General features: G+C 29.9%; 1 protein-coding gene across 2 annotated transcripts in view; it reads right to left on the bottom strand.

Moving 5' to 3' along the window:
* Positions 1-11346, bottom strand: part of TH1 (negative elongation factor complex member TH1) — a 34608-nt gene extending 23262 nt beyond the window's left edge. Inside the window, exons 1-4 of one of the 2 annotated variants that reach the window (XM_075373473.1) lie at positions 11297-11346; positions 8939-9050; positions 6275-6390; positions 2019-2128 (exon numbers count right to left, since the gene is read on the bottom strand). In XM_075373473.1, the coding sequence (XP_075229588.1) occupies positions 2019-2128; positions 6275-6390; positions 8939-8995 (283 nt within the window). In that variant the 5' untranslated portion in view covers positions 8996-9050; positions 11297-11346. Of the gene's footprint in view, positions 1-2018; positions 2129-6274; positions 6391-8938; positions 9051-11091 lie in introns of both variants that reach the window. The other variant, XM_075373474.1, reaches the window with a different exon arrangement.
* Positions 11347-14523: the final 3177 nt, after the last annotated feature.

Here is a 14523-nt window from a genome sequence, read left to right on the forward strand (position 1 = left end):
TTTTGCTAGGTTTGTGCCAAAGAACACATGATGGGGTATGACCAGCCTATGGATTATGAAACTTATTTCTTTAACAGCGGCTTTCAATGCCTTATATATGTAATTGTCAGGTAATGCTTATCAGGTAAAGCTAAGCCTCCCAATATCAATATTACCATCTTTGGAACAAAAGAGCCAAACACAGAAGCAGAACAGATTCATGGCTAATTAAGTTCTAGTGACAAAAGTAAAATATTTACTAAGCAATGTTTTTAATTATCAATACTTTCACCTCTTCATAACACAAGAACATTGAAACACTTTTTTTAAACACAATATATAGTAGAGAACTGACCTTACATCTTCTGAAATAACAAATGAATGAATATGTGACAAAGAAATGAACCACGTATTTTCTATCCTTCATGAATTTTTAAATTAATAGAATGTTACATTTTGAAAATACATTTTGTAGCAAGTTCATTGTTACTAACACCTATGTTAAATATTAGACAATGTGAATAAGAAAATAAGATTCACTGTTTAATCAGTACATGAAGTTTATTATTGATTAATACACAGTTTAACACTTACTAGTTTACAGTTTATATAATAACGGTTATAATAGTTTAGAATTATTTAAATTGCATTTAGTAATGGTTTGTTCTTTAGAATGGTTTTCGTTTACTTACGTTTAATACAATGTATAACATTTACGAGTTTATATCACTTATACGACTGTAGCAGTTCGCAGTCAAGGCGCGACATCTCTCTCCAAATCACTCCAATGAAAGGTAAAAGGGGAAGGGAAACATATACTCACTCGAACGCTTAACGACCTAACAACCAGGTTATGAAAGAATTTTACTTAAAAATTAAATCTTAATTTTACTCACATTAAATACAAACTACAACAAATAATCAAAATTATCTTATCATTCTACTTCATCAGGAACTAATTCCACAATACGCTCGCATCTGTAAACTTTCATTGTATAACATCTACAAAATAAAATGGTTCCTGGCAGAAAAATATTTTTCATGAAAATGATATTGTAATGCATATAGAAGCTTCCAGTAATGGAAAGTGCAAGAATAAAAATGAGAAAATGAAGAAAGTAAATCGATAAATAAAATTTAAAAGAAAAAATTCAGAAACAATAACAAAGAGTAACAATGGAAAAGATTTGTAAAATAGTGTAGAAGGTTTAGGCAATAGATAATTGAAATTATTATGCTTGAATAAACAAATGAATGGATCAGCTGCTGTTAAAACAGGTAACCTCAGAGGTATAAATACTACTGAGAGCCATCAAACACTCAGAAAGTGTGTGATAACATTCAAAGAGTATGTGATAACAATTGTTATATAATGCCTAAGAGTTTTCTTTTGTAAATAGTAAGCTACTTAATAAATAAACTACATTTGTTATAATTATTACTGTATTTGTAATAATTGTCGATATTTCACAATATATTTGTTGAAGAGAATAAAATTTTAAATTTCTAAGATACATGTGGAGGCAGACTAAATGTACGATAGTCTTTATTTCCAGATCGCTACAACTTTCTTTGAATTTTACTATACTCAACTGCCTTACTCATATTTTAAAAATCATTATTTAATTATACAATGGTCCTAATCTTTGTTTGCAACAGATAAAAGTACTTTAACACATGAATTACCACAGTACTTTATGAAATCACTCAAATTGGTCCAGGTTTATGAAATTTCAATATTTTATGACATTACTGAACTCCATCACTTCTGAACAAAACCATTTTTTCAAACTGAACAGTTATCTAACTTCATTCTTTGCTTAGCTGGAGTAAAATATTTTTGAAATGGGTCTCAGAATTGTTAACGTTTAGAAAAAAAATGATTGAAATTTCTAAAATTTTAAAACTTAAAAAACAAAATATATAATAAAATTTCTGTTAGAAACATTTCATTGCAGATTAAATCTTCTTAATTCAACACATACTTTTGAAAAATAATTAATTTATTGTAAACATAGAAAATTTAAATGTAGACATACCACCAAGAATAAGCCATTCAGCCACCAAGTTTGCCATTTGTGCAACTGCCTTATAATTATCTGATAAGAGTTCAATAACCTGCTCTGGATTACCACCTGCCTGAAAATACCTGTAACAAAATATGCAGAATTATGATCAATTAGCAAGTAACATCAAATACACCAAGAAAAACCAAAACTAAATTAAAAGGAGTTATCTTGCATTATAAATGGGCCTGAATAGGAAAAGTACAGGAGGCAATAATAACTTTTGGGGAATTACTATACCAAATTCGGTTAGCTTAAAGACAGAAGTAAATAAACTTCATGTACGAGTGTTCAGTTGGCCGATTTACAAGCATCTCAAAAATGAACACAAGAACAAAATAGTGATCCTGTGAAAAGGTCAAGGGTTTTAATAGAACTGAAATACACAATATTATAAATTTATAAATGTTTGATTACATGAGTACTATGTCACTAATTAATTATAGAGTGACTAATATGAATAATATTATTGTGTTTTATATAGATACAGCTGCATTGTGACTCACCAGAAACATAACAAAACCAGTAACACAAACGCCACATTTGTTTATTCTTCATTCTACAAGCTAACTGAATACAGTATAGTTTAATGTCCTAATTAACAATCCACTTGCAAAAAAATATAAAAAGCTTGACTGTTTAATGAACAAAAATTATAATTATATTACAATTATAATTTTATCACTACAATAAAAACAGTACTTATACTCTTCCTTGGTAGTCACACAATGGTAAAAGCCCAAAAGCAACTTATGGGTAATCTGAAAAACTTTACCACAAATATTCACCAAACTACACATGCTACCAAATACAAGACATAAATAAGAATATTAATTGGTAGCAGCAGTTATATGTGGAATAAGAATAGTTACCAGAACCTAACCTTGGTTTCTATTTACTAATCAGTTGGCTGTAAAATAAACCAACCAAGCTAAGATACTTATCAGCAAAAACAAGACCTCCTACTCCATGACAGAATGGAATAAAAATTGTAATGCTACATATCAACATACTAAATAAATAACTGATCTTAATCCTAAAACACCTTCAAAATAATAATAATCAATGTTAAGCAAGATTACAAGAGGCGCTAATTTTGAGCAAGCAGTACCCATACAACTACTAAAATGGTTTATAAATTTATCTTATAATAAAATTGTTAGTACATAAAAGAAAAAAAATTATCAATATTATTCTGCCTTCTAGGTATCAAAAACAGAACTAAAAGACATACCTAATTTGGCATGGAGAGTAGTTGCATTAATTCCAATGCAAATACAAATTATTAGCAAACTACTATTTACGAGGGTTGTCTGAAAATTTTTGAGCCTAACATTGAAAGACATATTTTTTCTGTCAAATATAGTTTCAATTTTTAATAAAGTCTCCTTTTAAGTCGATACACTTTTTCCAGCGATGTTCTAACCTCTTTAACCTTCCAAATGTAGCTGGCATCTTTTTCTGCAAAATAGGCGTTCACATATGCAATAGCCTTGTCCAATGAAAATTTCTTTCCTCCAAGCAAAACTTTAAGATTACGAAACAAGAAAAAGTCGCTTGGAGCCAGATCTGGTGAATACAGTGAGTGGTCAACCAATTCAAAGTACAATTCATGAATTTTAGCCATGGTGACCATCGAAGTGTGAGCAGGCACATTGCCCTGATGAAAAAGCACTTTCTTTTTCTTCAAATGTGGTTGTTTTTTTTGCAACTTCCGCCTTCAGCTTATTAAGTAATGATGTATAATAATGTCACTTTACCTTTTTGAAGATAATCGATAAACAAAATTCTGTTACTATCCCAAAAAAACAGTTGCCATCACCTTCCAGGTCAATGGAACCATCTTAGCCTTTTTCAGAGCAGGTTCACTCTTTGCAGTCCACTGTTTTGACTGTTATTTCATCTCAGGAGTGTAGTGGTGAATCCATGTTTCATCTACAATTATTTTTTTTTTCTGGGCGAAAAACAGTTTTGTGATATAAACGCTCAGAAAACAAAAATATGAAATACTAAAATAAAATATAAAATCCAATAAGACAACAAAATTAAAACAAAATAGAAACTGAAAGTAGAACTTTAATACAAATTAAAACTGAAACTAAAATACTAAAAAAAAAAAAAAACAAGCTAAAATGTTAAACACAAAAATATACTACTACTGTACAAAAAAAAATTAACAACACTATAAAAAAGTTTCTAAAATACTAATAGCTTGAAAAAATAAAACTACCCGGTCCAAAACTTCTTTATTATTGCCCAGGATTTGATGAAAATTCCTGGGTAATTTAAATTTACAATACAAGGCTGCATAACACATGCAATCCACAAGGATGTGGTGCACAGACAAGCGGCACTTGTATCGTACACATATCGGTGCATTTTCTGATGACATCAGGTACCTGTGAGTAGCTCTCATATGTCCTATCTGCAATTGACAAAGGACGACTTCCTCTCAGCGAAATTTCCTGTGGGAGGAATTCCATGGCAACGCAGTATCTTTGACATGTTGAAGTTTGTTATCTAACATGGCAATCCAGTCATCTTGCCACCTTGCACAAAGTGCTTGTTTGACATAGTTAATAAACACGGGTGTTAATAACAAGGTTAGTGAAAGATGGTTAACTACATGCACCTTTAGCAGTAAAATCTGCACATTCATTACCCAGAATCCCCATGTTGCTAGGGATCCAGCAGAAACTCACTTGTGTGTTACGATGGTTCAAGTCGGCGATTGCATTGTAGATTTTAATGACAATAGGATATCTGGAATAAAAGTTTTCTAAGGCCTGGAGAGCACCACACGAGTAGCTACAAATAAGGATATGACAATCTTAGGGTTAATGATATTCAAAGCCTTATGTATATAACATACAGTTCAGCTGTAAACAAACTTGTAAGGGTGGGTAGACCAAACATGTAGGTTTAGGCATTAACAACAAATGCACATCCAACGGTATCATTCTGTTTTGACCCATCCATGTATACCACTGTGTCCAGGTTTGCCTTGGAGAATATGGTGAAACATTTGCTGAAAGAAAATAGATGGTGTTTACTCTTTATTGTATGTCATGAGGTCAAACATAAAATTAATAAGGTTGATTCTCCACACAGGATACAAACATGGAAAAATGGAAGCTGCATCAACATTTATAAGGTGTAGTAAATGCTGGGTACGAATACCTATAGGTGCAATATAACATGGATGGCCTTCATATCTTCGAATATAAGGATTTTCAAGAACTGCATTAAAACTCGGTTGATTTGGCTTTTCCTTAAGGGAATTAAAATACGATGCTAATACCTGGTTCCATCTATACAAAATAGACGGCTCACCGCAGTCAACAAGGATGCTTATGACAGCGCTTGATCTAAAGGCACCTGTAGCAAGTCAAAGGAAAGCATGATGTACAGCATCTAGCATTTTAAGCACGGTATTATGCCCCAAAGAGTAGGCGACACAACCATAATCCAAATGGGAACGAACCAAGGAGTAGTAAAAATGCAACATACATGACTGATCGGCATCCCAATTTGTATTTCTAAGGACTTGCAGCATATCTAAAAATTTGGAATACCTCATTTTTAATTCTTTGAGGCATATGACCCACGTAAGGCGGATATAAAAAAATAAACCTAAAAATCTGACAGGAGAGATAACAATTAGTTCTCCACTGAGAAAGACATGCGGAATAAAAGGGAACCCGTAGATGAGAAAAGACTACACATTTTGTTTTCTCAGGTAAAAATGAGAAGCCGGTAACCTTGAACCAAGCTTCAAGGCGAGATATAGTGTTCTGTAGTAGCCTTTCAGCTGTGGTTGTTCAACAAGACACAATATATACAGCAAAGTCATCAACAAATAAAAAACATGAAACAGGCATCTGCATACATGTAGTTATACTGTTGATGGCCATAGAAAATAAGGTAGCACTTGAATACACTTCCTTGAGGTACTCCATTCTTCAAGTCGGCGCTACCCGAGAGAGAATTTCCAACACGAACATGGAAAGATCGGTCATTCAGGAAACCCCTAATAAAACCAAGCATATTGCCCCTGACTCCACATTCTTTGAGAGTGCGTAGAATACCATGCTGCCAGGCATGAAAATAAAACCGATGTGTATAATAAGACATTTGATTATAGGAATTTTACATAAATAAAAGTAATTAAGTTTCACAATATAATAAAATCAATCCACAATATAAAAACAATAACAATTTTAACATACTTTTTAAGCTGTGAAAATATTCCTGGTTCCATGATATAATCAGGGGTACTAAATTTTTCCAGACATTCATTTAAAACTTCTTGTGAATTTTCCATAGCTTCCTCCCCTCCATCAGACTGCAATTAAATTTAAAAACATGAAAAGATATTAATATTTCATTTAAATATAAAATAACTTCATTAATTTGCACTTTTTAGACAGAATATTCTAACCATAAAATAACTATTTAAGTTTAATGAAAGTACAGGAATACTGTTAAATATAAAGTAACAGCTTTTCTATTTTACAATTTCCAGCAAAACGCAATGTAAATGCATTATAGCCATATGGGAATTACGTCTGTAATTCCCAAATAGAAGAATCTAAATTCCATTTAATCTGAAAAAAGAGAATAAATCAAAATGTGACTGAGGAAATTGTTAGAAAAGAACATTTTAAAAATTATAAGATGTTCGTTTTCATTTATAAAGCTAAACATGAGCATTCTACAATTTAAGCAAAGGCAAGATAAGAATAAATATTTCTTTAAACTTGACTGTGTTCTAGCTGTTTAATTGAAGTCGATTAATACATGAAGATGACTGTATATTAATTTATGGGTAAGTTGAATGCATCAAATACTACCCAAGACTGCATTTCTTTGAGAGGAAAAGAAAATAGTTGTCTACCAAATATTTTAAGCTAGTACACAATGTGTGTACAAACTGCCTTTACATTACAGTGGTAGTGTATTAGTGTTATATTTCACTGTTACTACCACAATCGGCTAAAATCAAATTGGCTTCACAATAAAAAATTCAAACATAACCGCTAAACATTACATAAATGCAAAATAAAATTGAACTTTTCACAAACTGATAAATTCTCATGATTATCAAATGCTCTACTAGTCACACCACACTCTTGCCTTAACTGGGTTAACCCATCTCCCACAAAGGAATGTATTAATCAAATTCTTTTGATGACTTAATTAAAGTCTTCAAGTAGAGGTTTGTGGAGGAAAAGAAAGACAAACATCTAACTGTGTAAGAGATGTAAAGTAAACATTCATTATTAAGCCCAGTGGGCTGGTCTAGTGGTTAACTCATCATTGCAAATCAGCTAATTTCAAAGTCGGGAGTTCTAAGGTTCAAAACCTAGCAAAGACAGTTACTTTTATATGGAACTGAATACTAGACTATGGATACTTTGGTCATACGTGTACTTGGTGGGTTGGGTTTCAATTAACCACACATCTCATGACTGGTCGACCTTTTCTTTCTTTTTCCTGTTTAGCCTCCAGTAATTACCTTTCAGATGATACTTCAGAGGATGAATGAGGATGATATGTGTGAGTGTAAATGAAGTGTTTCATTCAGTTTGACTATTCCTCAGATGTGTGATTAATTGAAACCCAACCACCAAAGAACGGTATCCACAATCTAGTATTCAAATCCGTGTAAAAATAACTGACTTTACTAAGACTTGAACGCTAGAACTCTCGACTTCCAAATTAACTGATTTGGGAAGACACGTTCACCACTAGACCAACCCGGTGGGTTTAAGGAATGGTCAACCTGAGACTGTATAAAACTATCCTCATTAATCCTATGAAGTAATACCTTACAGAGGTTCCGGAGGCTGGAAAAAAGAGGGACATTCATTCTTAATTTAAGCTAGTAGAGATTATGCAGGGGCTACACAACTGCCCCAAAAAGTCACCCAATTAACGAGAAAATATACAATTCTTTTTATCTTTTCTTTTATTTACAATAGTCTACTATGTGAGTACATGTTGGTCACTGAATAGCCCTATTAGACTGATTTAGGAAACGCTGTCATCAGAGATTATATGTTTTCTAGTTTTACTTTAGTCTGCCCAACTACTCTAAAAGTTCCTTCACTCTTTTAAATTTCATCTATACCTAATCCAATTATGTCATTAAATTAAAGAAACATGTTCATAATTCACATGAACATAACAATCACTGTCTATTTAACTTTTTTGTATCTACTAGGATGTTATATATAACTTTACCTTCAGCAATGAACATTCACACAGAAGGATCCAACATGGAAGATGAATACAAAAGCCACACAAACATCCAAATAGAATATTTTTATGCAATAGCATAATTCATCAATTTTGTGTGGGAATTTAGATATCTATGAACTGTATCTCCTTTAAACAAAAAAATAATAATTTTCTCCTATAATAATACAAACATATTTATTTTAAGGAAAAATGTTTAAATAATGATTTTGAGATTATATCAAAAAAATGAATAGAACTTCAAATTTTTCAAACTTAAAACCTGTTTAACATTTTGTATTATTACATAGCCAATAATCCTACATTCTATATCTAAACTTGAAGCACCTGTCTGGAAAAGCTCCTCCCTTTTCAAAAAAGTTATGGCCAACGAAACTAATGGAGTCATTCTGTGGAAGAAGAGACTTACATGGGAAAAAAGAAACATAGATTGATTAAAAAATGTGTTGTCTCATAAATCATACCTTTTAAAACAATCTGAAAAACTGTTGCACTTTTAGCATAATTTTTCAGATCTATAGTTCACAGATCAAACTACAAGTAACATTTTTGAATTAAATTTTTATTTAATTAAAAATATGTTCTGACTGGAAAAAAGTTTAAAAACTGAAGAGATAACACTAAAAACAAACCTCTCCTTCCCCTGTATCACCATCCCATGGCTTATCTTCATCATAATCATCATCCATTTTGTTTTGTATAACAAAACAAAAGTTCTTCTACAAAAGTCACAGGAAGCACAATCTAAAAAAATAATAAAGCATTACAGGGCTACGCAATATCACTATTTCTTTATTTATTGTTTATAATTAAGATTATAACAAAATTATTTAAGCATTAAGTAAATCTATACTTCTCTACTGTCAAGCCAACTGTTTTAAAAAAATAAATAAAACATACGAGTTCAATTCCTGTAATCCAAGCTATAAAAAGAGAATAAGTTAATATACTTTCTTTTCAATCCCATAATATCTCTTTTGTTTAGCTTGCTTACCTCAAAGTTCATGAAGTAAAGAAGTAATGTACCTTATTTACATAATATGTTACCTTTTGTTACTAATAATGCATGTAATTTTTTGAGAAATTTATAACCAATAAATGATTACCTCATTTCATATGTTCTAACATAAGTATAACAGTAACTCATGTTGTCACCTGGTCATAATGAGAACATATTTTGCAACATTGTCAATGATACAAACACTGTCTTCTAAGATTTGCAAACATTATAATGCAATTCTGACTTTACCATGTACTGACTGGGCCCAAAAATGACAAACTCCCAAATCAAATCAATTGTTGCTCATAACTGGAAGAGCACAACAAAGAAGTAATCCAAAACAAAAGGCTTGCTATCTCTTTTTTTTAAATAAAAAGTGGGCTGATCTATTTTCAGTAGAGGTCATGCAATAATTAATAAGTTATCCACAAACAGTAGACGACATGGCTACTTATAAAGAGTATTAAAACACACAAAAAAAGTTTATTTATTTATTGCTTAATGATTTAGCTTCTACATAAATATTTTAAAATGTTAAAGCAATCTATACCAGAATATAATTTTAAAAAGTTAACAAATCAATAAAATAAAAAAACTGCTAATAATTTTCTTCAAGGAGTGATTTTGGAACATTTCACTATATTATTGACTAGATATAAGGAAGATATTTATAAATTACCAAAAAAATGGATAGTGCAGAGTGCATACATTTAAAATGTCTTCTCTATTGATATCATTAGATTGATTAAGAAAATTATTTTGATGTGAAGAACGGTGTAATAGTTTATAAATTATGTACTTTTACACATAAAATGAAATACTTTTAAAATGAATTGTTTCTTTCCACTTTCTTGTTTAATTCTAAAATGCTCACATTTTTATTTATATATAAAATACAGTGTGTCCCTGTTCCATCAAATACTCAACTACATTAGACAAATCTGGTTTATTATTAATAAAGGCTTTGTACGGTCATAGTATCTGATATTAAATTATTAGATAGTTTTCACCTACCATTTAATATCACAAATTATTAATCCAATATAACTAGACAAATATTGTTCTAATATGTATTGACTAGTAATTGTAACAAAATTGGAAATAATCTTAACATCTTTCATTTCATATAACCATAACAGGAATATACTGAAAATAAGCTCATTAAATATTTATTAAAAGGTATAAATAACTTAAGGAGAATTTGATTGTGATATAGATAAATATTTTTGCATTACACTAACAGAAAGGCAAATCCAATGAATAAATATGTTTTTAACATGACAAGAATATTTTGCATTTCTTTAACATGAAGAAGAATTATAGATATTTTATATATATATTGACAAGTAAAAGAAGTTTAATTTACCATCTACTGCAATATTTTATAAAGGTATTACAATTACAAAAATTACTCTGAAATCAGAAAACAAAAGCCTAACTAAATCAGAAAATTTGGTATTGAATGGTTAATAATACAGTTTAACCTAAAAGAAATCAATACAAAAACAGAATTATCATTGGATAACAAAAATAATATTAAAACAAGCACTAATATGTAATATTTAAGATACAGAAAACAACAAATGTAACCTTAAAATAGTGGAGGCAACATCCCACAACTGCTAAATAAGTCAATTTTCAAATAAACCAAACGTTATAAAAAGATTAAAAGTTATGCACTCAACAGACACTCATTTCCCTGACGACTACAATTAAAGAGGTTTAAAGAGTCCAGCTAAATATATTTACAGATATTAAAACAAATATTTTCAAGTAATAGCTTACCTTTTAGTAATTGTTAGGTTATATGTCTAATCTACAACAATACTATAACCTACAAATTATGTTAAATTTATAGCTGTGCAAAGTACACATATGCTGTTAGCGTATATTTTCATTTAGGAATACGTAACACCAAAGAACACAGTTACAAAAATTATAAATATTCACAAAACGCATTAAAATTAAATGTAAATCAGTACGAACTAACCTAAAACACCATTCTTCTAAAACACATTCAGTCAACACACAACTGCGTGCGGCTTTATCAATGATGTTACCAAAATTTTTAACTAAAACTTTCCCTACTTTTATTCTTTTTCAACGCTAACGAACAAAATTTTTAATTCACGGATAATAAATACAAAAAATTCTTAATAAAGTTATGAAAAATTTTAATAAAATTGTAATTAAATTACTTATTGGCAAATAGATTAATTTATTTTAGATATTTCTGAAGCTACACAGTATTTAGTCACCGTGTTTATCTGCCATGTGGATATTTCCCCTAATTCGGTAAATTTTTATCAGTTCACATCTTTTAATGTTGGCGTGTTGAAAGTTAAAAGCGCCAATCGCTCATAAGATAAAAAACATCATTCAGATATAAAAAATAATGTTTACGTAACTTGTATATATACTTTCTCGAATAGTACACATAATTTTTTACAACATATGTTGTATTTAGATTAATAATATATGCTTTTATATTGAATCTACATCTATTTATATGGCTAATAAAAAGAAAATGTAAATTTATAGAGATTGAAGGAAAACAAGAGATAAATATTAAAAAATTAAATAACATGACTGCCAGAGAAAAAAATTTCTCTTTAAAATAGTATAAGTACTAATGTTGGATAATAAGGAGCATTTGGGTGATAATTTTGTGTATAGTATAATTTTTTTTCTATTTTTTTAAATTTATTTAAACATACGTATATATACATATGACTATGACTCCTGGTAATGCAAGTATTCCAACACAGGATCATACATACATTTAAATTGGTTTAGCCATTTAGCTGCTACAATAGAACAAACATACATACATACACCCTAAAAATATTACACTCCTTTTTGGGCAGTTGTGTAAATAAGGAAAGTATGCTAATCAGATTAAATTTTACTGATATTGATGTTTAATGAGCTAATCAAAAAATCAAACAATTCTGGCATTGAAAAATTGTGGAAGGATCTATATATGTCAGCCTGATTTTTGCTTGATATCTCCAAACCAAATGATACAATTTGGATGAAATTTGGCATAATGATTTCTGTATGTGGGACATCAATGCCATTTAATTTTGCTCATAATCAAGGAAGCAGGAAAATTTGGACCTCATGGGTCCTGTAACAATATTTTACTCAAGGCTACATAAACTTTTTTCACATAATTTAATTCATCTTAGCTAGCTAAGATACTTTATAATATTCGGTCTAATTCAAACTCTCATAAAGGGGTTTAGACAAACAACCCTTTTTTCTTTTTTGTTGTTTCTGGACTCATATTTTTGTACTAAATATATAATTCCATTATATTAGCACGTCACTTCGGTTAAGTATTTGAGCAGATTCAGGTGAGAGATATAATAAGCCATTTTTCTTTCATCAGTTATCATTTTGCTTGATAATTTCAGATTGGATTGATTTTTATAAAATTGTGTATGATGATGTCTGAATGTTGGGTCATAATCAGGTTTAGAGGGTCTAAAAGACAGCCTCTGGTAAAGCTCATCAGGGCTAGAAATAGAAGGGGTGATATGGTGACCGGAATCATCTCAAGCGGGGTGTCTTCCCCTAGAGGTCAGGATAAATATTGGGTCATGAATACTATTCAATTTTGATTAAAACTGGTCAAGGATGTGAAAAATATGGTCACCATGGATTCCATATCTCAAAGAGTAGAATAAGTTTTTTTACGTAATTCTTTATTAGAATACTTACATGATTTCTTGTTCACAATCTAATTTAATTTCTTTGTTATTTTATTAAGAACTTATTTAAACAAAAGTAAGCATCATTTGTATGAGTAAAAAACAACAAAAAAAAATTATATATTTTTTTTACGTACATTAGTAGCAATTTCCATATTATTTAACTTTTCCACATTGAGAAAAAAATTAATTAAAATATGGAAATTTTTCTTTACAAAAATCAAATTTCATTGTGAAGAAATTACATTCCTTTAAAATAAAAGACAGGATATATCTCCACATTCTCCTGGAATATTAGAATCAGGTTTATCAAGAAAATAGAATGTTCAACTTTTGTTCTGATTCTGAGTATTATTAATATAATGTTAATGAGTATTAATAATTCTGAGATGAAGTATGACAATAATTTTTAATTTCATATATTCTGGCATTTTAGGCAGCCTCTGCTCACGTTTGACATCAGACTCAAGATTCTGAATCCTATGCACCCTTTCTCTCGATTTTTTTGTCATTATGAATAACGCTAATTTGTTTCAAGAGAACTTTTTTTGTCTTAAAAGCAGTCTCTTTTGTAGGCCAGCCCACATTTCCAATGTGATGGATTACTACAAAACTAAAAGAATAAAATTGTCTGGACATCAAGAAGAAAAATTACTATGTCGTTATTACTCTTTGAAACTTATGTTTTGAAGCAGGTGCAAAATGTTAAATGTAGATTAAATAATTTAAATATATTTTCTAATCCTTATACTGTGCACTCATAATTATTAAAAATTTGGTACACTCCATAAAAGTTTTTAAAGTTGTATTGACAGAGTAGAACATTTTTTCCTTTCTAGTCCAATATTTATCTTTTTATTTGGAGTCAATTCAATTTTTTTTCTAGTGATGTGAACCGAAAAAGTAATATTTCAATATACATACTGTAAAATGAATATTTATATAGAGAATAACGCATCTGTTTTTGGGTCTGTAGAAATTTTCTGCACATTTTCATGAGAAAGTATGCAACTTAACTTAAATAAATCTTATAGAGCGATTGGTACATATTATAGACTGTCATATAGAGATAAATATGAAACTCTAATGATAAAAAACCATTCGCAGCATTTGCTAGTACAGATCAATGAAAACATGATAAAACCATTGATTAAAGCCTGATCATAACAGCTAATTGTAAAATAAAACATATGTGGTTATAACCCACATTAACTATAATTAAAATACAAACACATGATTGCAAAGAATGCAATGCAAAGATTCGTTTTTTTTTTAATTAGTATTTAAAAATTCATTGGCAGACTAATTTTGCTTTTGTAAAAGAAAAGAACAAGTGATTATTCTTTTTAACAAAAATTGCACATCCTTAAACAAATTTGGTGGTTTCTACAACTGTACTTTGTTGTTTATTAGATTAGGTGATTTTTTATTAGTTAATGTCACAGTATACTTAAGCAATTAATCAACCTAAAGGCCCACCTAAACTTCTTCACACCTTTCA

The sequence above is a fragment of the Lycorma delicatula genome, chromosome 8, assembly GCF_047948215.1.
Source record: "Lycorma delicatula isolate Av1 chromosome 8, ASM4794821v1, whole genome shotgun sequence".
NCBI classification, from domain to species: domain Eukaryota; kingdom Metazoa; phylum Arthropoda; class Insecta; order Hemiptera; family Fulgoridae; genus Lycorma; species Lycorma delicatula.